The sequence below is a fragment of the Rhinopithecus roxellana genome, chromosome 5, assembly GCF_007565055.1.
Source record: "Rhinopithecus roxellana isolate Shanxi Qingling chromosome 5, ASM756505v1, whole genome shotgun sequence".
NCBI classification, from domain to species: Eukaryota; Metazoa; Chordata; class Mammalia; order Primates; family Cercopithecidae; genus Rhinopithecus; species Rhinopithecus roxellana.
Genome location: NC_044553.1, coordinates 44,904,651 through 44,927,830, shown reverse-complemented (window position 1 = coordinate 44,927,830; position 23,180 = coordinate 44,904,651). Strand labels below are relative to the sequence as shown.

At 38.2% G+C, this 23,180-nt stretch overlaps 1 protein-coding gene and 1 pseudogene across 1 annotated transcript in view; both read right to left on the bottom strand.

Annotated features, from left to right (window-relative positions):
* The window catches only part of MYZAP (myocardial zonula adherens protein), a 94,968-nt gene that overhangs the window by 7,140 nt on the left and 64,648 nt on the right, over positions 1-23,180 (bottom strand). The window contains exons 11-12 of the mRNA XM_010374263.2: positions 17,604-17,687; positions 3,094-3,194 (exon numbers count right to left, since the gene is read on the bottom strand). Coding sequence (XP_010372565.1) covers positions 3,094-3,194; positions 17,604-17,687 — 185 coding nt within the window. The remainder of the gene's footprint in view (positions 1-3,093; positions 3,195-17,603; positions 17,688-23,180) is intronic.
* On the bottom strand, positions 9,934-9,990 carry LOC115897847 (annotated as a pseudogene).

Here is a 23,180-nt window from a genome sequence, read left to right as displayed (position 1 = left end):
AATTTTTTGTATTTTAGTAGAGACAGGGTTTCAGCGAGTTGCCCAGGCTGATCCTGAACTCCAGAGATCAGGCGAGCCACTGCCTCAGCCTCCCAAACTGCTAGGATTACAGGTGTGAGCCACCATGCCCGGCCTATTATGTATTTATTTATATATTTTTTGTAGAGATAAGGTCTTGCTATGTGGCTTAGGCTGGTCTTGAACTCCTAGCTTCAAGGGATCCTCCCGCCTTGGCCTCCCCAAGTGCTGGGAACACAGGCATGACCCACCATGCCCCGTCTCTAAATGCTTTATGTACACGTTTTCATTTAATCTTCAAAGCAACCCAGTGAGGTTTGATATTATCCTCTTCGTTCTTATTTTAAAGATGAAAGAGTTGAGGCTTTAGAGAGATAAAGTAACTTGCCCAAGGCTGAGCTCAGCTAGCAGCTGGCTGGGCAGGGACCTGGACAGCCTGAGCCTCCCTGACTGTCCCACACTGATGAATTCCTTGTAGGAGAAGAACAGGGAGTAAGAACAAAACACTTCTGCATAACTCAGGCTTAATTCAATGCTTGTACTGGTCTAAAATATTCTAGAGAAAAAAATCTAAAAAATATTCTGGACAATACCATGGAATATTTTATTAGTTAGATGCAATTTGAAGTCCAAGTATGAACCAGGAATTTTGTTAGAACATACACACCACCATTTAGTAGCTCTCTGTTTATTACATATTTTCAAACTACTCATGTACTGCACCAAGACTCAGGAAGGCCTGGTTCTAATTCCGGCTATGTGGCTTCCAGTGAATCACTTGATCTCTCTGAGCCTCGATTCTGGTATCCATAAAACATGGGGATTAACTAGACCGGGAGTTCCAATTTGTTTCTGCCCATAGAGCTATTTATTCAAACAGAATCTTACTTGGAATCCAACAGACAAAATAGACTAAAAGCTGACTTTCTCAGGTTGTTTTGGGGAGGAAGGAGGGTCCCACAGGCAAGCCCCTCACTAACCCTCCTCATCCCCCCGGGCATCCCGAGGCCTCTCCAGGAGCCCCAGCTCAGAGTAAGGCAGTTCCAAGAAGTGCAGGTGGAAGGCCACTGCCCTGCCCTGAGTTACCTAAAGATCCCGGGCTCCTCCCCACCCAGACTTGCCTGGCGCCTTTCACATAGTAGGCACTTAATAAATATTTGCGAGGAAACGAATGAAATATTATTCTGCCTTTTCGGAAACACGGATATGTAGTTTTCATTTCCTCTGCTGATTGACCTAGGTAGTTAAACTGCTAAGATGGATCCTGGGGGAAACCAAATGTTACATTTATGGAAAAGCTGCTTTTAGACACTGAAGTGGCTTCCAAGTTCACCATGGCCATAAGTTAAGGGTCTGTCAGCACTTCCATTATGAAAACCGCTTTGTGGTTTCATAACTTAGCCATAAAAGTTTGCTTCAGGCTATACTTGGGCATACAAATTGAAAAGCTTGTTTTAAGCCAAAATGTGGGAATTAGAAAACAAACAATTTATTGGTTTCAGACATAGTTTTGTATCCGTCTTAGCCAAACAAGATTTATTATGTGGGCAATTAGAGTGGACTAGGCCACTTGGCTTTTGAAAAACACAAAAAGTGGGGAAATGGCCAAATTATTTATATTTCAAAAAGGTCTCTGAACACAATTGATCATTCTTTTTGGTTATATTTTCACCATGTACTTTGTACCACACGATGATGAGATCCAGAGTCTAATATATATAGATATAGAGATATATATATCTATATATAGAGATATATATATATATTCAACATTTTCTGTTAATTATATCAGAATGATAAAAAATGCCTTTTTACTAGAAGGCAAGCAATGTAATTGAGCACATTGCCAAAGAAAGAACCTAATGCTGCTTTTGGTAAATTCTTTTAGAATGGCAAGTGATTCATTTTAATTAACAAAAATGATAATACCAGTAATAAATACAAATTAATAAAGTAAGGAAAGGAGGCTTTATTATACAATGTTAGAACTGCTGGAGACCTAGTCAAATCACTGACTTTACAAGTCGAGAAACCGAGGCCCCACTGAAGAACCTGACTGAAGGCACCCTGCTGCTGGCTGCTAGGACAAGAACCAGGTATTCCACACCCCAGCTTGGTGATCGGCTTGTCACTATTTCCCACCAGCTATAACCACTCAAGATTCCAGGATTCGACGTTTTTCTAGACTATTATGTCCAGCAAAGCACACACAAGTGTCCCAGTCCACACAAGAATCCACCCTCCTGCACACAGGATACCAGGCATTTTGTGACCTTGATTACCTAAATCACAAGTCACATGTCATTAGCATCTTTGCTGTAAACTTGTTTTATGTCCTCTTTAGGCCGGGCACAGTTGTGAGCACCTAGAAATGGCGAGTTAGTTATCAGAGGCAGGTTACTGTGTTACAGCCTCTAATGTCACCAGGAAGAGACACAAGCGTGGAAGCAGCTTAACAATGAACAGGTCAGTCCTCTAGCTCAGGAATGTGACTGAACAAACCAGGTTATAGTTATCACATATCTGCTGATGACTCAACCAGAGCAGGTATTTATGAACTGGACCCAGTGCTTGACAATACCCTGTTACAGTACTGAGGAACAGATGAATTTTGTTCAAGGTTCAGATCCTCCCTCTTGTATATCACTAAAGCACCTTTGATGCCCCTCTCACACTGTTATATATGTCTACCTACATACCTGTCTCTCCCTCCAGACTGTACTCTGGGGCAGGAACCAAATCTCATTCCTCTCTGTGTCAAACTGTCAGACATAGGAAAGATACTAACAGCATTAGCTGAATGAATGAAGGAAGGAAGAAATGCATGCATTCACTGACAGGGCCCATCTCTCTCTAAATGGCTTCCCCAGGTCTCTCCTTTGCCTACCCCTCCACCCTGCACAATGCCCCTGTTCCTACAGAAACCAGTCAAGCCCCTCAGCAGCCACCACTTGGCTTCGCAGAAATATTTTTGATAGGAAGAATGCAATTCTGCTAAGAACAGCCCAGTAAAGTATTTTCTTCAGCCAAAGAGGAATTTGAATAAAAAAAAAAAATCAGGAAATTCCTAAATACCTGGGTAGAAGATCACAGCCCACTCCGATCTCTCTGGTTTCCACTTCAGTCTTGGCCTGGGTTTCTAGTAAATAGTCCAGCCTGCTTTGTAGTTCATTATTCTGGAGACGAGAAAAAAGGTATTTTCAGTAAGTCAAATATGTTCCCCCCCAAATATGCATAATACAATTTATATGTATTATCTGATTTTGCCCCATAACATGGGCAACTAATCACAATGTATTTACAGAGTATCACTTATGCAATAGGTGTTGAAGAAATAGATTGACTGAATCCATACAAATGGCCTTCTATGCATGTACAGACATGTGCATCCAATTTTACACAAATGAAAACAAAATATTGTAATCTTTGTTATAATCTGCTTTTTCAGCCACCAATTTGTTGTAGCTATCTATCTTTATTAGTTTTCTTTTTGTGTCAACAAACTATTTTAATTCATTAATAGTATTCCATTGTATGGATACATTATTTATTTAACTAGTCCCTTACTGATGGGCATTTAGATATTTATCACGTTTTTGCCATTATAAATAAGGTGCAGCCCAACTTTTAACACCTCCTCATTAAACTATAAAATGAGCAAGTCTGTTAATTTAACAGTAGGAAATACCTCTATAACTTAATTAGTATTTCCTAGGTGTGGAAAATTCAGAATCTCACACATATAAAGTAGAACAAGCTCCTTGGGATTAAAATGCGCATTCTGAAAAGTTTCTTTCTTTCGGGCCAGAGCCAAACATTACATAAGTTAAAGATTAGATGCTCAGCAATTGGAAATTTGCCTCATGGGGGAAGTGAAGGACAAAGAAGCAAGAGATACAGAAATGAAAATAGACAAAGAAGTTGAAGATACTGAAATGAAAATAGATGAAGTGCTGGTGCCTGAAATCTAAAGGGCAAAAACATCAAAAGAAAAAAAAAAGTTCAGAAAGAAGTGAACAGTGGTTATCTCTGCGTATGAGACTTGGGGGTGCTTTTTAAAAAGTCCTTCTATATATTTTTCATTAATGCTAGACTAAATGTTCAGGAAGCAGTGATCATATCTATCTTCCTGGTTGTATTCTCAAAGCATGGCATGCAGCAGATACAAGATAAATATTTGCTGAATAAATAAGTTTATAATTGATTTTACAATGAGTATTTTATTTGCATAACTAGAAATGAAATTGTTTGCTCTTTTCTTAAGTCGGAGCTGAAGCTGAGGCACTATTCTAAGACACTAGATAACACAACAAAGTTTAAAAGTTCTATGGAGACAGAAGCTCATTTGTTTTGAAAGAAAGAATGTGGGTTAAATATTCAGTAGCTCCCGCTCTGAAAGATTGATACCAAGGAGCAAAGTATCAGTTCTGGTGAAAATCCATGTTCTGTACAATGTAAAGGTCAATGAATCCCTTCTGATACATAAGAAATGGTGTAAAGGAAGAGAATGCTCTCCAGATTCCTTAGCAGATGACACGCTATGACAGATCAATAGGCTCTGAATCTATCACCTTATCCCCAGTATGGAAGAATGGTGCTGGCTTATTTCCAGAGAGTCATCAGCATTCATACACACACACACACACACACACACACACACACACACACACACACACACGCCCACGCAGAGAGACAGCGAGAGAAAGAGAGCGCTTCCCCAACAATGTCTGAACTCTCTAATTTATAAGGAAAGAGAAAGGCAGAAGAGGCCTGCCGTTGCTGGATGCTCCAGTAATCACATAGCCTTATCCCTTGTTAGTGTAAAGACTAATCGTGAGGATTTCACAGCATGCTGGGTCTAATACCTATAGGCAGGGGGCCTAAAAGACAAGGTTAGCAAATATGCCACAACTGATACACAGTGAAAAGTGGACAAGTGACCCCAAATCCTTTGTTCTGTTTCATGGGAACTCTGTGTGTGCACGACAGACACCCATAGAAATCTAAATAAAAAATGTATACCCATGAGAATATAATGCAATCAGTAGAAAAATTATTGTATATCTACTATATATCAGGCAGTGAAATTAGGTGAGGGGAGAGTTAGAAGTTAAAGAAATATGGCATTATTTGCAACCCTTGAGGAGCTTGGTCTTGCGGGGATACAGATAACTTAGCAGCAAATAAGAGAACAATGTGCTAAGTAACATTATAGGGGGACCCACAGAATATTAAGAGGGAACTCAGAGGGGACATCTAACTCAAAATGGGGACAGGGGTGGAGTTTCTGGAGTTAGGCAAGAGAAAGAGAGTAAGAAAAAGCAAAGGAGCTGAGTATTCCAGAACTGTGGAACACACAGGGTTGAGAAAAGGCACCTTATTGCATTACACAGGTGTGCAGAAGGTAGTTACGAAAGGCTTCGTATGCCATTACAAGAAGTTAGAAACCAATCTTACAATCGCAAGGTCAGCACCAGAATTTCTTTTAATCACCTGGCTCCCAAGTGAAAGTTGGATTGAAGGAAAATAAGACTAAAGGCAGCAGGAAGGCCACTGCAACTATTCAGCTAAAGAGTGGGGGTTGCACTTGCAGTAGAAAGGAGTATGCACCCAACACACTGATCCTGCTGCAAGTCACAGCTATACATTCTGAATAACAGATTAAAAACAACTTATGAGGTCTCTAGAGAAGTCAACAGAGACAGGCAAGTTTTGGAGATGAGGTGAAACTTGAAGCACGTGGCAAGCAGTTCTCTGTATTCTCTGTGTTTTATTGTTTTTCTTTCTGCTGGCAGCTTTGCCCTGAGAGCAGCACAGTCATGGTGGTGGCAGTACAGATATAGCAAAATATTAACAGAAAGATCATCTTTCTGGTGGAAGAAACCAGGAGAAGGATGCCAGGGCTACTAACAGTAGGGGAGAAGGCAAAAGAGGAGAGTCAGAGTAGGGGGAAAACACTAAACTCTTGTATATAGACTCAGCTCAAGTCTCTGGTAGACCACTGGACCATGCACGTCTGGAGAAAACTGAAAGAAGTTTGCAGCTAATGTTTAAAGAACTGAACTGAGCTCTGCCATCACCATCACAGACAAGCAGGATGTAGTTAGGTCTGGCTAAATTCATTGCCTTTTAAAACAAAAACCCAACAAAGCACTCACAATGTCCAACTTATAATCCAAAATTATGTGACATATAAAGAGTCAGGAAAATATTACCCATTCCTAAGGGAAAAGAGAATCAACAGACACCAATCCTGATATAACTCTGATGTTGGAATTTTCAGACAAAGACTTTAATGCAGCCATCATAACAATGATCAGCGAGACAAAGAAAAATATGCTAACGATTAATGAAGTAGTAAAAAAAAAATAGAAAATATTAAAAAAAGAACTAAATGAAAATTTTAGAACAGGAAAGTATAATACCTGAATTTTTTTTTTTAAAAGTCAGCAGATGGACTTAAGACTGAAGATGATAAAGGAAAAAGTCAGTAAACTTTAAGATACATTAATAGAAATTATTCAATTGAAAATAGATAAATAAAAGACCGAAAACAATAAATGGAGCACTGTAGAACTGTGAAGCAATTTGAAAAGCCTAACATATGGATTTTTTAATCAAAGAAAAAGAGGGCCGGGCGCAGTGGCTCAAGCCTGTAATCCCAGCACTTTGGGAGGCCGAGACGGGCGGATCACGAGGTCAGGAGATTGAGACTATCCTGGCTAACACGGTGAAACCCCGTCTCTACTAAAAAATACAAAAAACTAGCCGGGCGAGGTGGTGGGCGCCTGTAGTCCCAGCTACTCAGGAGGCTGAGGCAGGAGAATGGCGTGAACCCGGGAGGCGGAGCTTGCAATGAGCTGAGATCCGGCCACTGCACTCCAGCCTGGGCGACAGAGCGAGACTCCGTCTCAAAAAATAAATAAATAAATAAAAATAAAGAAAAAGAGAGGAAAATTAAAGCAGAAAAATCACTGTACAACATAATAGCTGAAAACTCCCCACATTCAGTGAAAGACATAAATTTACAAAATCAAGAAGCTCAGTAAACCCCCAAACAGGATAAATTCAAAGAGAACATTACAGTCAAACTTCTGAAAACCACAAATGAAGAAAAATCTTGAAAGCAACCTGTTACATACAGGGGCATCATCATTTGAATTACTACAGATATCTCATTAAAAACCATGGAAACCAGAAACAATGAGTACCAAGAGAAATAAACTGGCAACTTAGAGCTCTATGTCTCTCAATAATGAAGGCAAAATAAAGACCTTACTTTCAGATAAGAAAAACTAACAGAATGTTTTACCACCTGGTCTGCACTACACAAAATTCTAAATAAAAGTTCTTCAGGCTGAAGAGAGATGACATCAGAGAGAAAATCAGACCTTCAGAAATAGAGTATATATGAAAGAATCTAGTTTCTCTTAATTTCTTTAAAGTGCATATGATCGTTAAAGCAAAAATAATAATGTATCATAGTTTTATAATGTATGTAGATACAATACATATAAAATTATAGCCACAGGCACAGCGGTAAATGAACCTATATCATTGCAAGATTTCTACATTTTACAAGAAATGGTACAATATTATCTCTAGGTGGACAGTGAACAGCTAATGATGTATACTGCAATACCCAGAGTAACCACCAACATATTAGAGAAAAGAGATATAGCAAAAATGCCAATGGATAAATTAAAATGTTATTTTAAAAAAACTGAAATAATCCAAAAGGCAAAAAGGAAGAACAAAACAAACAAGCAAGCAAAATAAGCAAAACAAACCAGAAGCAACAAACGGAAAACAAACAATGAAATGTAGATCTAAATCCAATCATATCAACATAATTAAATATTAGTAAACTACATAGTCCAATTAAACGGCAGAGACTATAACAATGTATAAAAAAGCAAGTCCCAACTATTGTGTATAAGAGATGTGCTTTAAATACAGAGATACAAATCAGTTGAAAGTCAATGACTGGAATAACATATATCATGTAAACAGTAAATATAACAGGGTAAAAATGGCCACATTAATATCAGTTAAAATAGGTATCAAGACAATGAGTATTAACAAAGGTAAGGACCAACATTTCATATTGTAAAGATCCATTCGTCATCAAAACATAACAAAAATGTGTATGTACCTAGCAACAGAGTTTCAAATGCATAAAGTAAAAACTAACAAAGAAAAACAGTGTAAAAAACCATGGTAAGGGATTATAACACCTTTCTCTCGGCAATTATCCAAAATCCAAGAAAAATGTCAGTTATCTAAACAATATTATCAACTACCTACACCCAACTGATATTTGTAGAACATACACAACAGCAAAATATATTTTTTTCACAAAAATTTAATTGAAAATATACGCTGGGCCATAAAATAAGTCCCAATAAATTAAAAGTTAAAACTATACAAGCTGTGTTCTCTGACTATAACAGTATTCAATTAGAAATAAAAATAAGATATCAACAAAAATTTCAACTATTTGGAAATTAAATAACCTGCTTCTAAATAATCCATAAATCAAAGAAAAATCTCAAGGGAAATTAGGAAATACTTCAAACTGAATGATAATAAAATTACAGTATATCAAAGCTTGTGGGATGCAGGTGAAGCAGAGATTAGAAGAACATTTATAGCTTTAAAGGTTTATATTAAAAAAGAAGAAAGGTCTAAAATCAATGACCTAAGTTCTACCTCACGAAGTTAGAAAAAGAAAAGAAAAGTAATCCCAAAATAATTAGAAGGAAGTAAGTAATGAACATGAGGGCAAAAGTCAATAAAATAGAAAGCAGACACGCAATGGAGAAAATCACCAAAGCCAAAAACTATTTTAATTATTTTTAAAAAACAACAAAAATTGATAACCCACTATTTGGTCAAAGAAGAGAAAGAGAGACAGAGACATAGAGTGCATAAGATAGGGAGAGCAAAAGGGTACAAATAATCAGTATCAGAAATTAAAGAGACATTAAAAGTAAAGAACTGGGCATCTGTGTAGAAAAAAAGGAGTATTAATACCTTTACTTCACACAAAACCCAAAAATCAACTTAAAACGGATCATCTAAATAAAAAAGTAAAAACTATAAAATTCTTAGGGGAAACTACAGGAGAAAACATTTGTGACCTTGTAGTAAGATGATATTTCTTAGCACACAAAACACACAAATCACAACAGAAATAAATGGTTAATTTAAAACCAAAAATAAAAAATCTCTTCAACAGGGCCTGGCATGGTGCCTCATGCCTATAATCTCAGCACTTTGGGAGCCCGAGGTGGGCAGATCACTTGAGCTCAGGAGTTCGAGACCAGCCCAGGCAACGTGGTGAAACCCATCTCTATTATAAGTACAAAAATTAGCCAAGCGTGGTGGCATGCACTTGTAGTCTCAGCTACTCAGAAGGCTGAGATAGGAGGATAGCTCAAGCCCAGGAGGTCGAGGCTGCATTGAGCCAAGATTGCACCACTGTACTCCAGCTTGGGTGACTGCAAAAAATAAATAAATAATAATAATATATATATATATATATATATATATATATATACATCTTCAACAGATATCATTAAGAAAACAAAAAAGCAAGTCACAGGATGGGAGAAGATGTTCATAGTACATATATCTGACAAAGACTTGAATCCAGAATATATAAAGAACTCTTCCAACTCAATAGTAAAAACACTAAAAGCTCAATAAAATAATGGACTAAAGATTGGAACAAACACTTCGAAAGATGAAACTTACAAATGGCAAAAAGCATACAAAAAGATTCTCAAAAAGAAAAAAAGAAGCTCAGTATCACCAGTTGACAAGGAAATGCACATTAAAACCACAATGAGACAGCACTCTATATCCCCTAGCACGGCTCAATTTATTTTCTTTTGTTTTTATTTTTATTTTGGGGGCTTTCAAAGCCAGAAAACCTGCTAGACAAATTCTAAAAGAGCTATAAAACTGAATGGCTAAATTTAAAAGGTTGGCAATACTAGGTCTGGGTTAGGATATGGAGACACTGGTACACTCAAACTGTGGGAAATTAAAACACTACAACCCCTTTGAAAAACTGACGTCTCTCAGAAAGTTAAACTTATACCTCCTCTTACAACCCAGCTATTCCACTACCAGGAGTTTACCCAAGAGGAATTAAAACTATGTTCACATAATGAGTTGTACTGTAATGCTCACTTCTGCTTTATTCACAATAGCCCTGAGCTAGAAACAACTCAAAAGCATTTTGTCAGGTGAATGAATAAACTGTGATATATTCATACAATGGAATACCACTCTGCAACCAAGGGAATGCATACAACTTAGATGCGTCTCAAATCATTATGCTGAGGGAAAGAAGCTCCACACAGAAAAGTGCATGCTATAGGATTCCATTTCTAGAAATGGAAATCATACAGTGGATTCCCACTAAATGGGAATCTATAGTGACCAAAAGTGATAAAAAGTGACTCACCACCTCCAAAAAAAAAAAAAAAAAAAAGATCAGGAATTGCCTAGGGATAAATGGAAAGCTGGGTTGCAAAGTGAAACAGAATCTTTGGTGGGGTGATAGAAATGCTCTATATCTTGATGGCAGTGGTTATTTCATGGGTATACACACTGTCAAAACTCAGTGGATTATACGCTTAAACAGAAACAATTATTTATGTAAGTTAATAAATAACAGAAACTTATTTATGTAAGTTAATAAATAACTAAGTTGACAAGGTAAAAAATAAAAGATGATGAGAGCCTGAACATGGGCAATAAGAGGGGAGTTAGAGAGTGTGGGGCAGATTTAAGAAATACTTTTAAAAATTAAATTAACGGACTTGAAACAATAAAACAAGACTATCTGCTTCTTAGTCTTGCAGAATATGCCTACAGTGGAACGACAAAGAATAGCCTCAGACTGTTGCCTGGACTGTGCTACAGAAAAGATTGCTTCTGGGACTGAGAAGCAAATTGCATGGTTTTCCTGCTTTCAAACACCACCCCCTTGTGTTTATATGTGTAACGAATACCAACCCGATGGCTTGGGAGGTGCATGCGCCCTTCACGAAGGGAGAAAATGTGTAGCACCTCTGAACATTTTTTGGAAATTATGTCACGAATGTTTGGCAGTCATCTCCCCCACCATTTCCCTCAGGCCCAGGGGTGTGGGCAGCTCGGGGGCTGCAGCACTTACACAGAATGTGTTTTCCATAAGATGCATGTGGGGAGCCCGGTGCCTGGTGCTGCCACTCCAACATTACACAGAAAAATTAATAATAGTTCCAAGAATGCACAACAGACACACTGAGAGGCTCAGGTGTTACACAACACACATTAAATGCAGTATGGACAAAACCAAGACATTTGACTCCTTTCCTCTGACTTTTGAATTGAGCTGTAAGTGTAGGATTTCCAGCAGAGAAAAGTGTAACGAAATCTGTTCAGAGTTTCAAAAAGCTTATGAAGATAAATGCTTGCAATGTTATTTTAAGAACATTTTCTATATTGGAAATGGAGAATATTTCTTCTTCTCTAAAAGTTGAGCTAATAAAAAAAATTGTTTGAAAAAAAAAGAAAAAGAAAAAAGAATGGGCCTATTTTTGTTATCAGGAAGATTTTCTTTTTCACCTTTATTTTAGAATCAGAGGGTACATGTGCAGGTTGGTGACAAAGGTATATTGCGGGATGCTGAGGTTTGGGGTATGACCGAGCCCATCACCCAGGTAATAAGCATAGCACCTGGTAGGTAGTTTTTCAGACCGTTTCCCCCTCCCTCTCTCCCGCTTCTAGTAATCCTCAGTGTTTATTGTTCCCATGTTTATGTCCACTGAACACTGCATATTCTCACTTATCAGCGGGATCAAGAAGATTTTAAAATGGTTGATGAAAACGTAGTCTGACAGGGCCAGGCTAGAGCAAGCTTTTAGGAGTCTGCTGTGTCATTTGGGTTTGGGGCAGAGGGAGGAGGGAGTTCCAAATCTAATGAGTTTAAACACAGGTAAGCACAAATGATAAATCCAGGGACTAAAATGATCCATATTCTCTGTTTTAAAGAAAAGAAGAAAGGTTCTAGAGTGTCAGCCGTGACCTAGGAAAGGGCCTGTCCTTTTCTCCAAGCCCAGGATGAGGTAGAGGGTCCTCCCTTCACTGTCTGTCCAGGAGCCTAATGTGATTTCAACATTTCAACAAAGTTTTCAAACATTAAAAATGGTAATAATCTCAGAGTTGATCTTAGCCTTCTCCCTTTTTTAAAGATGAAGTACTTGAGCCCAGGCTGTTGGTGGCATGATTTGCCCAAGGTCATGCACAGATAATGGCAGAATGTGAGTCAGAACCGAAGTCTCCAAAAGGCTGAGTAATTAAGAAAGAATTAACATTTGTACTGTGCCAAGCACAATTCTAAGTGTTTTGTGTATATTATTTAATCATAAAAAATGTCTTTCAAGTGGGAGTGATTATCCCCATTTCACAAATGCTGAAACTGATGCTCAGAGGGGTAGAATTACCCGCCCAGAGTTACTCTGCTTGTAAGCAGAGGTGTCAGGGTAAAAACACAAAGCCCTTAGATATAACTGCAGAGTTATGTAATACTAATGGTGCGCTAGTAAATTTTTGAAAATAAAATCCCTAGGTTAAAAAGCTCTGATTGTGACATATGTCAATTTCTGTGATGTAAAGATCTCCTCCATAGCTAATTTCAAGTGACCAACATGACATCCCTGAATGGAGACCTGAGAAGCGATGCATGTCTTCCACTTTCATTAACCAGTATAAAGCAGCTCCAGCACAGCGCTGGATATGCCGTGCAGTCCTGAACCCATAGCTCAAGAAGGAGAACAGCTAAAATGTTCTTGGGGAAGAGCTAGGAACTAGACTGAGGACATGTGTAAGAACTAAGGCTCTTCAGTCTGAAACTAAGGGTTGCTTCTTTAAAACCAACAGCATTGTGGCTAAGAGAAGCACAGGCATGATCAATAAATCCCCAAATACTGCCGGGGCATGGTGCCAGAACAAATAATAGGAGCAATGACATCATACAAGACCATCGGCTTGTGATACTTAAACTCTAAGACTTGATATGAATCCCAAACACCTATGAATTCTACAAATACTGGGACCAACTGCTAAAAGAAGCTGAAATATTGCCAGCCTATAAGACTCACGTCCAGCCTCACCCTCCCAGGGTGCACCTTTCAGGTTGCTGCAGGCAAAGGACTTCTGGGCCCTATGGCCTGCTAGTAGGGCCTGGCCTGTCCAGGCCCTGCTCTTGTTCACCTAAAGGTGAAATTCTCTTTGTTAAATTATCACACAGCTGAGTTTGATGCCAGTCTCCAACTCTGAGGATGAGCAAAAGAGAAAGAGTGATTCATTATGGGACATAGCTATCAATCTAAAGTATTTACCAATGACAATGAAAGAGTCCCTGGGACCCAGGCAGTTAAAGAAACAGTAACACATATGGCATTTACCATGAGCCAGGTACTTTTCTAATCACTTAAGTATTAACACATTTAATCGTCATAACAACTCTATGGAGAGGATGCCATTTCACAGAGAGTTCCTATTTATCAATAAGCCCACTGAGGCATAGGACAGTTAATTAACTTGCTCAATATCACATCACTACTAAGTGGCAGAGTTGAGATTTGTACTCAGGTAGCCTGAGTATGGAGTCTGCAATTGTGCTCTTAACAAATGTAGCTACTTATTAATAAGATGGGGAGTTACCAGATTTATCTACCAAAACTTTTGTGGTTTCTTTTAGGAGGTATTAATTAGATATCTATTTAAAAATTTCTGTGTTATGTTAGAAAGAATAACAAAAGAAGATGTAAGTTAGGTCACCCCAGGACTTCAGGGCTTGGAGAAGGACTGCTCAGCATCCATGTCATAGAGCAATCAGCTAGAGAGTTGAGCAGCAACGTGTCAGCATTAGCGATCATCCACAATTAGCAAGGAACAGCGTCAGCAGAGTGTGTGTAAATTATCAACTAGTCTGAGAGCCAAAGAGGAAAACCAAGTATTTGAATGTCACTTCTAATCTCCTAGGAGAGGAGATCTCTACATGGCCTAGCTATGTATGATGAAATATTGATAAAGAATGCATATATTTTTAATAGTGCTAAAGACAATGATAAGGAGTCCTGAGTTTGAATCACCTTGGAAGAAGCCACTGAGGGTCCTGTGACCCAACCAAGAACCTATGTAACCCACATCCGCTAATCTTAGCAATTTGGAGAAGGCATCCTTTCTCTTTTGGATCTCAAAGATGATGGCACCTGTCTGGAAGGTGTCAAAATGATGTTACCCTCAGAAAATATTGAAAGAAGTAAAACAATGGCCTCAGGAAAGTTAAAAAAAAAAAAAAAAAAAACAAGAACAGAAACAATGACAAAATACATTAAAACCCATGATACTTAGTATTTTAAAATAGATTTAAGTCTAAATGTATTATTAAATCCTGTCATTATGGAACTTATTTTGTATATATTGCCTGCTGTTTAAGGTGGATGTCTGAAGTGGCCAAAAGCAATTAGCCATACTAAATTTGTATTGGAATTTAAATAATTTCAGGGAATTTAATCAATCAAATTGATAATCATTATTGATATGCTCAAAAAAACTGGTTTTCAAAGTCTTGCTTATTAGATAGACATAGCCGACACTGCCACTCACCCCCCCCCCCCAACATCCTCTGGGCATTCCTGTTTCCTAACAGGCCACTAATGATTCTTCATGTGGGGGCTTCCTTTGACCACCAGAGTCTAACTGGCTCTGCCGAGGGCAGGCCGGAACTGCCACAACCCTCTGGAGTGGGCCTCAGCCAATGACTGATGGGAGTTAGTGGATAAATGCCCCAGCTTTCTGGTCTTTTAGTAAGGAAAGCTCAGGGTCACTTCCACACCATCTCCCAGAGATCCCCAGCAGGAGTGAGCCTCAGCTGTCCCTAGGGCGACCTCCTTGATATGGCACCGCTATTGGCTTTCTTCCCTTCCCTGTCTCATTTCCCTATTCCCCTCGTGGGGCTTCCTGAGATCACCTCCCAGATAAACTATCTGGACTCCACATTTCAAGATCTGGAGCAACCCAAACTAAGGTAAGAGATGAGTTTAATACACTGAGCATGAACAAACATAGCTATTTCTAAGACTATTCCCCATGTGCAATATTCCCTTGGATATTTAAGAATAAAGAAAAAGTGGAATTTTGCAATGGGAAGAATTCAGGGAAGCAAAAAAGGAGGAATCAATTTCATCAGGAAGCCTTTATTTATTTATTTATTTATTTATTTATTTATTTATTTATTTATTTTTGTGGCAAGAGCAGGGGTTGGGGGTGTTAGTAGACTTAAAATCCAAAAGTAGACGGCTATCAATTTTACAGTTACAGCTTTCTTTTCCTCTCTTAGTTGTTGATTGATTATATGCTTTGTATCTGCATGTGGAAGCAACCGATAAGGGCTGGAGTTCTAGGAAAGTTTAGACATTAGCTTCTGACTGTGGATGGCTGTGGTGTTTATGTGTAACTGGTGTATGATGGATATACTGAGCTCACCGATTTCCATGGCTATTGTTTGGTGGAAATTACTATCTAACACTTGAGAAGCTTTGATTAATGGCAGCATCAAAAGGTAAATTTGCTGAAAGTTTTGACCAGCTTTTGGGAAGAGATTTCTCATACTTTTATTCTTGTGTTCTTCTGCTGGACAGACACCAGCTAACAATATTGACAGCTTAATGCAAAGTATGATACCCCAAGGTTTATGTTCAAAACAATGTTTATTGACACAAATATATTTGATTTCAATTTTTGTTTAAAAAAAAAAAAAAGAATCTACCAGTAGGAGAGCTTGCTTTAGCAGCACAGCCAGAGGTGGGCGTGGGGGACAGTCTTGGGGGACCTTCTGCCTCTCCTGTCAGCATGTCTTTCCTCTCTCCTGTGACTGCCCTCTCTTTGGACACATGGGCTTACATGGGCTTCCACTAGGGCACTCATTTTCTGACTCTTACTGGGGAAGGTGTGCTTCCTCCCACAGGTAGCTGCAATTTCAGGAAGGAATCTTAGAAACAGAAATGTTCATTCACAAGGCTGGCGCTGAGCCAATGACTGTGGAGGGGAAGACAGGAGTGGAAATGGGGAAAACACCCATTTACTTAGCTTCAAAAAAGACAGAGACTCTTGGGTTTTGAATCTGGTACCAGGCCCCTATGGGCCACGAGGGACTTCTGGTTATGACTGCTGTAAGGCAACCTCTCAAAAACAGAGTAAATGAAGGCCCAGCTCACTACCCACTCAAACATGGTGGTTCAGAGCTCAGGCTCTGGATCCGGGCTTACCCATCTCTACTGTAACTTTGGGCAGACTTCCTAATGTCCCCAAACCTCAGTTTCACTATCTATAAAAGGGGGAAAATATCATCTAACTCAGAGGGCATCCCTTTTAATAAAGAGAGAACAACAATAATACTTTTAAAATTATTGAGTGCTTAGTACATGCCAGGCACCTTCTATACATTCTCATTTCACTGTCACTCACATGTAGCACAGTTATGATCCCTCCTTTATAATGATAAGAAACTTCCCCCAAATCACCCAGCTGATAAGAAGCAGATCCAGGGTTCACACTTGGGTAAGCTGGATTCCACTCTTAACTTCTGTGTTATACAGAACATATCCAAAGTAACTAACAGTGTCCAACACACACCCAGGCTTAATCGAAGTTCTCTCTTCTCTTTTTTCTTACTTCATCATTGTCTGCCAGGCTCTCTCACTGGGGAAGGACTATAACGAGGAACACAGACAAGGACAGGTGCTTGGCAAACCAGCTTTTCACAAAGTCTCAAAAGGCAAAGGCTCAATGCCAAGCTCTTAATAAAGAACCTTTAGAGCAAATAGATTTTGACTTCTCCTTCTATTAATACCTTACCTTGTGAGGTTCTTCCAACCCCATAATTTTCTTCTCTGGAACCTTTACAAAATCCCCAAATGACTTTCAAAAAGCCAGAAAGTCAAGAATACTAAGCATCTGAAAGTTTCAGGTAAAATTAAGTCCCCTCTAAAACATCTTCACTCGGTGTGATAGGACAGCATTGCATTTAGGAGTCTTTCAGCCTGGCTCTGACATTTATGAAGCTGGGCAACCTTCAGCAACACCACCTGTCATCTCTGTGCCTCTGTTTTCTCATTTATTAATACAGAGATAATAATCTTAGTCTTGCCTTTCTGAAAGTTGCAGAGAGAATCACGTGAGGAATGTACATGAACATATCTCACAAATTATAAAGCACTGGACAAATGTAGGGAATTATCAGTGCTAATCAACAGCGTATCAGGCTCGCTAGGATGATTCTTTAATAAGAAAAAGTAGAACCAAAAAGCAGAAGTGAGCAGCAACTGGAATGAGGAGAGTCCGATGGTAAAGGGAAAACAGCTGTCAGAACCTCATTTTCAAGGCTGGCACTTAACCCTCAATCAATTTTACAAGGCCGGGAAATAGCCATATTTTTAATTAAGTGTTGGTGGTAGGCTTAGCAACATAAAATTTAATGGTAGGGAAGACATCAACTTAAAAGAAACACAGATTCTTACCTCTCCTTCTAAGAAAGATATCTTTTCTAAAAGCTGCAGTATTAAGAGCTGTTTCTGTTGCAACTTTTTCTTTAATGATTCAATCTAGAAAGAAAGGGATGGAAAATTGTTAACCAAAAATATATAATTGTACAAGTACAAGTTTATCAACTGGAATAGATGCCTTTAGTTTTCATTTATTCTTATGTTTATTTCTATTTTTCCTCATTTCCAGTGGGGCTGGATGGTTTTCATTGAAACAGCCTCCACACTGATTCTCTGTGTTTCACAGAACAGTATTAACACGAGACGCTCCATGACAGGGATTTTGTGAACAGGCGAGGTTGGGGCAGCAGATATGATTCTGGAGTCACAGCTAATCAGCTTTGATTAATCCAACATTTCCACACTGATTTTGCTGTGTAACCCTTTAAAACATCCAGTCGATCTTCCAGAGAATGTGCTTTGGGAAATATAGATACAACTCTCCAAAAAATGATTATTCAGCTTGAATTTATAGGGCAGCCTGCATTTCAAACATTTGGCTATATTATTCAATACATTCATATTTGTTCAACCAAGTGTCAAAAGTTGGTTTGAAAAAAGGATCACTAGAAGTCTCATTAAAAGTATTGAAATTCAGAGGACTGAAGACTCATGTGGCCTGGAGTAAGCAAGAAAGGCTTCCTAAAAACACCCATCTTTGTTTTTATGATATATTGTATCTTAAGACTACTCTTTGCTTTCCAATCATGTCTCCCTAGAAAAACCATAGCTTCCCTGAAGGCAGGAACCAGAGTACTCTGTACCAGGCCATGTTATGCATAATAATGGGAACAGTATGTAGGGTCATTAATAACACATTAACTTTCCAAAACTCTTGCATATTAAATTTTTGTGCTCACAAAATAATTTTTAAAAAGCACTCTCAGGCCAAGCACAGTAGTTCACTCCTATGATCCCAGCACTTTGGGAGGCCAAGGGAGGAGGATTGCTTGAGCCTAGGAGTTTGAGACCAGCCTGGGCAACATAGTAAGACCCTGTCTCTACAAAAAAATCAAAAAATTAGCTGGGTGTGGTAGTGTGTCCCTGTAGTCCCAGCTGCTTGGGAGGCTGAGGTGGGAGGATTGTTTGAGCCCAAGAGGTCAAGGTGGAAGTCAGCTATGATGGTGCCACTGTACCCTAGCATGGGTGACAAAGTGAGACCTTGTATCAAAAAAAAAAAAACAAATTTTAAAATCCTTCTCAGTGCAAAATGACAACATTCCTATGGAAGTGAATCTAGCAGTATCTAGAAAAAGTACATATGCATTAACCCTTTGACTCAGTAATTCCATTTTTAGGAATAGATCCCAAAGATACACTGGCCAAAATATGAAATGATATGAACAAAGGATTTTTGTTATTTTAGGAAACACAAAACAGAACTCCATCAATAAGTGACTGGTTATATAAACCATGGTATGATGGAGGTCTGTGTAACCTTCCAAAAAATGCAGATCTCGAAAACACTGAAGAAGTATATTTCAAGGTAGACAGTATACTCGCTTTGATGTAAAACAGGTGGGGACACATGAATGCATATTTATTTGCAAAAGAAACACAGCAAAAACAAAATAAACCCTAATTATTAATAAACAGTTACCAACAGGGAAAGGGAAGAACTTAGGTGAAGGAGAAAGAATAAGTTATTACATAGGTTTATGTAATAAATATAAGCCTAGTTACATAGGTTTAACTTTGAAAGCATATTTTATAGATTCAAAAAATAAAATGAAACCAAAAAGAAAAAAGTGAACCCTAAAATCTGAGAACAAATTGAAATGAAGAAACGATGTATATCACAAATTGGTAAGAAGTATTAATTCAAGTGTTGTTAGAATACAGTAATTTGACTCAATATTCTCAGTGGATTATCAAAGATAAATAGAGCTGCAATCTCTCATTCACTGGGAAGATTGTTAGTGGTAACACTGAAGTTATTTTGAAACCATTTGATATATAATTGTAGTATCATCATGTTTGGAACCAAGATTTTTACTGTAAGAGAAAGCAATACGAGTATGAAATCAAAGAAGTAAACAAAGTTTTGTTCAATTTAAAATGACAATATCAGTACGAATTCATAATGTTTATTTTCTTTTGTAAAATATGTATCCCTACTCTATCTACTGAGAAAACTTGGAAACAATAAGAACATAATATGTCCAGATTGTGGTCTCTAAATAGCATTCCCCACTGAAAAAACACAGGACATCTTGGTGGAATGGCTCATTTCAGGGGACAAAAAATAAACTAGATGAACCTGAGATACCCTGTTATGCCTGAAAACAAGGACATGAGGTGTCTCCCCTTGGGCCAAGGATGGAACATTCTGAACATCAAAAATAATAATGAGTGTAATTGAGTAAAACACATGAAATATACAGATATCAAAGAACATAAATATTATATTTCTTTAAAAAAAAAAACAGTAACAGCTCACTGAACTCCAATGGATGTAAAAAAGGCATCAACTCCTTACTGGAAAGCAGTTTAGAGGAAAAAATACAGCATCTATCTTGCCTTCTTTGTTTAAACTGCATTTTGAGATTCTAAAAAACCCTAGTTTATGAGGAAAAGTTTCACTTGACAGAATAATTCCAGTTAATCAATGGTCAAGGAAAGACAAAATTAGAAAATCACAATTTTGCAATTTCTATGAAATAATGGCTTTAAGCATTCATCATCAGTAGCTGATGAAGAAACATTCAACCATGTTTTGGGTTGTCACCTCTTGACTCCATTATCAGCCTTGGCATCACCCAACGTGGAACAACCAGACATTCTACACCCCAGAAGTGATATACGATGAAACACACACATCACCCATGAAGTGTTCTTGCCTTTCCGAAAAGTTGAAACTTGATCTAATCAACTTCTAGAGCTAATAAGAACACAAAAAGTTGTATCCAGAATGTGAACATTTTTACAAGACAACTGACTCAGTTCTTAGGTAGGAATAAAAGTAGTTGGGAGAGATGGGGGCAGCAATGCTTTAGCTTAAGAGACTTTAGAAACATAACTAAATATAAACACAATGTATGCTGATTGGAACAAAGCATCAGAAAAAAAGACACTTTGGAAAATGTTATTACAGGTTGGTATTAAATAATAGCAAGGAATTATTAATTTTGTTAGGTGTGATGATGGTGTTATAATTATGTAAGAAAAAGTCCATATGTTCAGAGATGCATGGTGAAGTGTATAGGAAACATATGCAGAATGTCTGGGATTTGCTTTAAAATACTGCACAAGAGGGGAAAAAAGAGGAAGGAGTAGATAAAGCAAGTATGGCCAAATGTTGCTATTTGCTGAACCTGGGTAATGTAGAGGGCTTCATCAATTATTCTCTCTGTTCTGCGTGCATTTGGCATTTTCATTATCAAATATTTTAAATTTCACATGGTGCCAAAAAAATGTAATCCTCTGACATGAAAAGTAAACCATACAAAGTAGAACAGAAACACCCATAAGAAAAAATGTCCAATGTTAATAATAATTAAAGACACTACCAATTAAAAACAGTAATGGGTTACCCTTGACTACCTATTAAATTTGCCCAAAACTATTGACTGAAGAAATGAGTGTTGGCAGGGCTGGGAGGGGCAGCTCCTCTCCTGTGTTGCAGGTGACTTTGTGAATTAGTATGACCTTTCAGGCAATTTAGCAATAAATATTAAGAGCCATAAAGCTGTTCATACCCTTTGATCCACTAATCCCACTCCTGGGAATTTATCCTAAGGATATAATTCAAACATACGAAAAAGCTCTATATATAAAGATGTTCTTGCTCCCATTATTTATAATAGAGAGAAAATGGAAATAACCTTAATGTCTAGCACTAAAGGAATGGGTAATAAATTACAAAATATCAATTTGATGGAGTATATTACACAAACACTAAAAACAAATATACTGCAAAATGGAAAGTTTACAAAAAGCCTCAAGGGATAGAAAAGCAAAAGTTTACAATGATGAAAGTAAAAGCTGGAACAGAAGTTGGATAAAATGAAATACTTCTGGGGTGGTGGTAAGGTTAAAGTTTGTTTTGTGTAAACTTCCTTCCATTTTTGTAGAAATAATTTCCAAAAAATACTCTCATAGTGTGCCTTTTTCTTTCCTTTTTATAGTATTAAGATTGTTAACGTTGACTTTTAAAATCTTTAAATGAAAGGAACTAAAAGGTTCCAAGAAAGTCAGGGGTAATATTTAATCAAATGATATAAAAAGTGATGTTAAATACACTCATTTCACGATCTCTGAAGAAATCAGAGTGGCTTGTGAGGCAAGGAAAGCAAGAAAGGTGGTTTTAAAACACCTTAATGAGCAGCTCATAGTAAGATATTGAGAGGATCCTACTGGTCACTGTCCCCTAGATTGTAGTTTAAAAAATAAATCAATGGTAAATACATCACCTAGAGAGAGTGCTGTAGGGAGAAGGTCTCTGGAATTCTCATGAGAGAGCAGAGGGCTGATGCTAGCCTGGAGAGACACCTGGTTCTGGGGAGAAGGAGCCGGACAGGAGTAGGATTTGAGGGTGCCGTAGCTTCTAACAAGGCTCACGGTTTTCAGCAATGGTGCTCCAAGAAGCAATTATGCTATTGTGCTAAATGAATGCTGTCTGTGCAGATTAGCTTTTATCCTGGAACATTTCTTACAGAAACATCTTTTCTAGTATATCCCGTGATCTGAATTGACTTGTTCAGATAAGAGCATAAAGGATGCTAAGGCTGGCAGAGTCAGTGCACTGCTGGCCCCAAGGGGTGCCAACCTTGAATCCTAACTTAGTCTCCCCAGTGGTCTGCCCTGAAGAACCTCCCATGCCTTTCCCAAGTGATGCACTCAGCTTCTAAAATAAGTAGACTCACATGCTTCTGGGCTTGATTGCCTCCCAGGAACATCTGACTCTCAAGCCTTTGGTTCTTTTTTCACAATCTTTAAGTCACACACTTGTGTGGCTGGTATTATTTCTGACTACTAACTTCAAAGAACCTTGAAATATTGTCTTTTGTAGCACCTAGCACATGAAAAACACTCAAAAGGTAGCTACTATTATGTGATTACTGATGTTTCTCCTTCCCTAGACTGTGAGCTTCCCAAGAGTAAAGACCTTGATCATCTTTATATTCTCAGATAACAAATGAACGAATCAACGAATCCATCCAGCTACTCCTAAACAATCCATCCCATAGACTTCAGGGGAAAAACTGTCTGGAACAGACACCTGGAGTCCCAGTTGGACCAAGATGATCTTGCTAAACACATGTCCACAGAGCAACCCCCAAATCAGGAGTTACTCCAAAATCCAGGGTACCATATAGCTGATATGCAAGAAATCCATTAGGCACCTTTGCTCTCACTTCTTGATGCATTACATGTTTAAGTTTGACCTTCAATTTACCCTTCACAAAGCTGCATTTAGTTCTAGCTGTCACCAGGTGGTGGTAAATGACGCAACTCACCAGGCTCCAATCAGGGCATTAAGAACTGAGAAATTAGAAGCACTGATTTTCTGGACCTCACCTATTTGATTTATGCAAGAACAGAATCTTGCAA